At 33.7% G+C, this 2,656-nt stretch overlaps 1 protein-coding gene across 1 annotated transcript in view; it reads right to left on the bottom strand.

Moving 5' to 3' along the window:
* Positions 1–328: 328 nt before the first annotated feature.
* KIAA0355 (KIAA0355 ortholog) overlaps positions 329–2,656 on the bottom strand; it is a 32,793-nt gene continuing 30,465 nt past the window's right edge. Inside the window, exon 13 of the mRNA XM_009320264.1 lies at positions 329–2,656. This exon is cut by the window's right edge and continues 198 nt beyond it. Coding sequence (XP_009318539.1) covers positions 2,540–2,656 — 117 coding nt within the window. The 3' untranslated portion in view covers positions 329–2,539.

Raw genomic sequence — 2,656 nt, 5'->3', positions numbered from 1 at the left:
CATCATAATTATTTACTCTGATTGCTAAAAATTCAAGTAACTTGGTTTTGGCAACGCTCATCTGTACTACTAGTTCCAAGACACTGCTAAGGCATTTTCTGTATCCTGTTCTCCAGTGCAATCTACTTGAAAAAGTAGCGTTAAAGCTGCTTCAGATCGTACGGTGCATAAAGTTGTTTTTATATGATGAGTCAGTAAGTAGGCAGTTGACAATTTTCAAACTGTTAAATAATCCCATGTTAATGAAATAAGACCTTTGTTTACAAACCAAAGTTACAGTTTAAGGTGCTGCTCATTTTCAGCAAGGTGCATATTTTAAACAGGTATGACCTATTAAATGTATATCTTTAATAAAGCAAATAGTTTACTTTTACAGAAGCTTTAAATACAAAATGTACAGTTCCAGTTCAGAAGCATTAGCTATTCACAAGAAGCACTGCAATAAGGGTAAGTTAACTAAGCACCAAACCCTTGCACTTGGCAGTGTAAGTGAAGTTTAATGGCAAGACTCATTTGCCAAGTGCAACAATTCTTAAAATTACCAGTGTTCAGAACAATCGGAAGCAAAGGACAGAGTAGCACCTACGTGGTCAAAATGCAGACAAAGGTCGTTTCTTTTCGCAATTCACTTCTGTAGGTCCAGAAACTTGCCAGCATTTGTAATTACAAATAAACTGCAAAAACTGTAGCAATAATTTTGGCACTTGTTAGAAAAAGTTCAAAATTAAGTGTTTTCATTAACTTCCATTTTGGTCTTAGTATGAATAACCAGCAAGTACAACCAAATTTAGGATTTAATATTAGATCTAAATGACAGGGTTTAGGAAACTCAAAACCATTCATCAAGTTAAATAACCACTAACATTTTCAGCAGAGGGTTTTCAAAATTATAGTAGTACAGACCATTAACAATTTACAGACAGAAGCCACACTGATTGTGCAAAGGACATTACTGTAAAAAGTCTATGTACAGCAAACAAATCTTTGTAAACATGGTAAGTATGAAGTTTCAGAAAACATGGTGACAATATCATAAATACAGGCAACATTGGCATCCTCAAACAGCACAAAAGGTAACAATCTGGGCCTGCAAATATAGCCCATCACCATACAAACAGAAAAGGTGGATGGGTTTTAAATACCCAAGTGTTTAATAGTTTTAATGTTGTGTATACTTTATATATATATATATAATGTATTTATTTTTTGGTATCTTTAGATATAGATGTACTTAGTTTGTAAAAACAAAAACAACAAATGTGCTTTATCTTCATTGAAAAATTATGTAGTTAGAACTAATAACCCATTTTACTAGTAGTTAACATATTAGAATGATATGACTTAAGAAAAATACAAAAATAAGATTAATACTGTCAAAACTCTTATACCAGAAAATATTGTGGTTTTTAGACTCTTTCAAAGATGAAATATGAAAATTTAAATAAGCTCTAACTATATAAAGAATCTTCTGTAATCTCAATTAATATACAGTGGGATAGCTATACATATATTTACCATTGTTCTTCAATTTTTAAGCACCAGTCACTCTCCCGGATCCACTTTGGTTGGAAGATGATTCCTAATTCCACAGGTTCACTTAATGGCACATATTGACTGCAAATAATTACTTTATCCTTTTAAAAAAAATAATGTTCTTTTAACTAACTGCTACCCCACGTTTCAGTTTAGTATCTTCTGAGCCAGCTCACAATTTTTAGTCAACTGTAGCATCTGAAATAAGACTTTAAATATATGCAAGTAGTCTTTTAGGCTATACTTTCACACACTTAAGGAGCACTGTGTGGATAATGCCTTTGGCCAAATGAAGCAGTAAGAAAGGGTGTATTTATTGAAAACCAGTGTCATATTGTCCACACAGATGCCATCTACTTTAAGCAGCTCAGATAACATTTGTGACACAAGGTTGAGTGGTTCTGCTGATCTTGACTTAGAGTAAGGAAACTCCCACAAAACTCCATTCGCAACCGTTTCTGCAACAGTTCCATGATGAACTCACTTGTGTGGCACACGAAAAGCTGCTGTTGCACTTCATTTAAAAAAAGCCACCCACAGGCCATTTATGAAGAATACAAAGGCTTTACAGCTTGCCCATTATAAACTTAAACACAGTGTTGAGCAAAGTGACCGCCATATATTTGCTTCAACATATTCAATGTGTTTCAGTAAGATGTTTAACTATAAATCTATATGAAAAATAGCTATAAAATACAGTGTTTCTTGTATGGTAGTCCTTCAGCAGTTCTTTTAAAAAAAAGGTTTTGAAAGTAAAGGCAATATACACATTTTTAAAAGCATTTCTACATCACAGTTTTGGGCTGTTTCATGTACATCAAACAAACATATTGGCCATATTTGCTCAGCACTGTAAATCAGAATTCAAGAGTTTGTATATCTCACCCAAACACCCTTAATTCCATATTTAACGAGATAAACAGGATATAGCCAATACACAATTGTGAAACAAAATATATGTAATTTATATTTGGCCCTGTGCTGCATTTTCCAATATGAAAAGCAATTAGTACTGATGCAGGTAAGATGGTCTGCGTTCGTGCTTTACTGGAAAAGATTTAAAGCCCTTATTCATCTGTTTGTGCTGGGAGGCCTGTTGTTGTGATTGCTGCTGCTGCTGCGC

This window comes from Pygoscelis adeliae, unplaced genomic scaffold (genome assembly GCF_000699105.1).
Source record: "Pygoscelis adeliae isolate BGI_AS28 unplaced genomic scaffold, ASM69910v1 Scaffold62, whole genome shotgun sequence".
In the NCBI taxonomy this organism is placed as follows: domain Eukaryota; kingdom Metazoa; phylum Chordata; class Aves; order Sphenisciformes; family Spheniscidae; genus Pygoscelis; species Pygoscelis adeliae.
The sequence above is the reverse complement of the archived record's forward strand: the minus strand, read 5'-3'. Positions and strand labels throughout refer to the sequence as shown.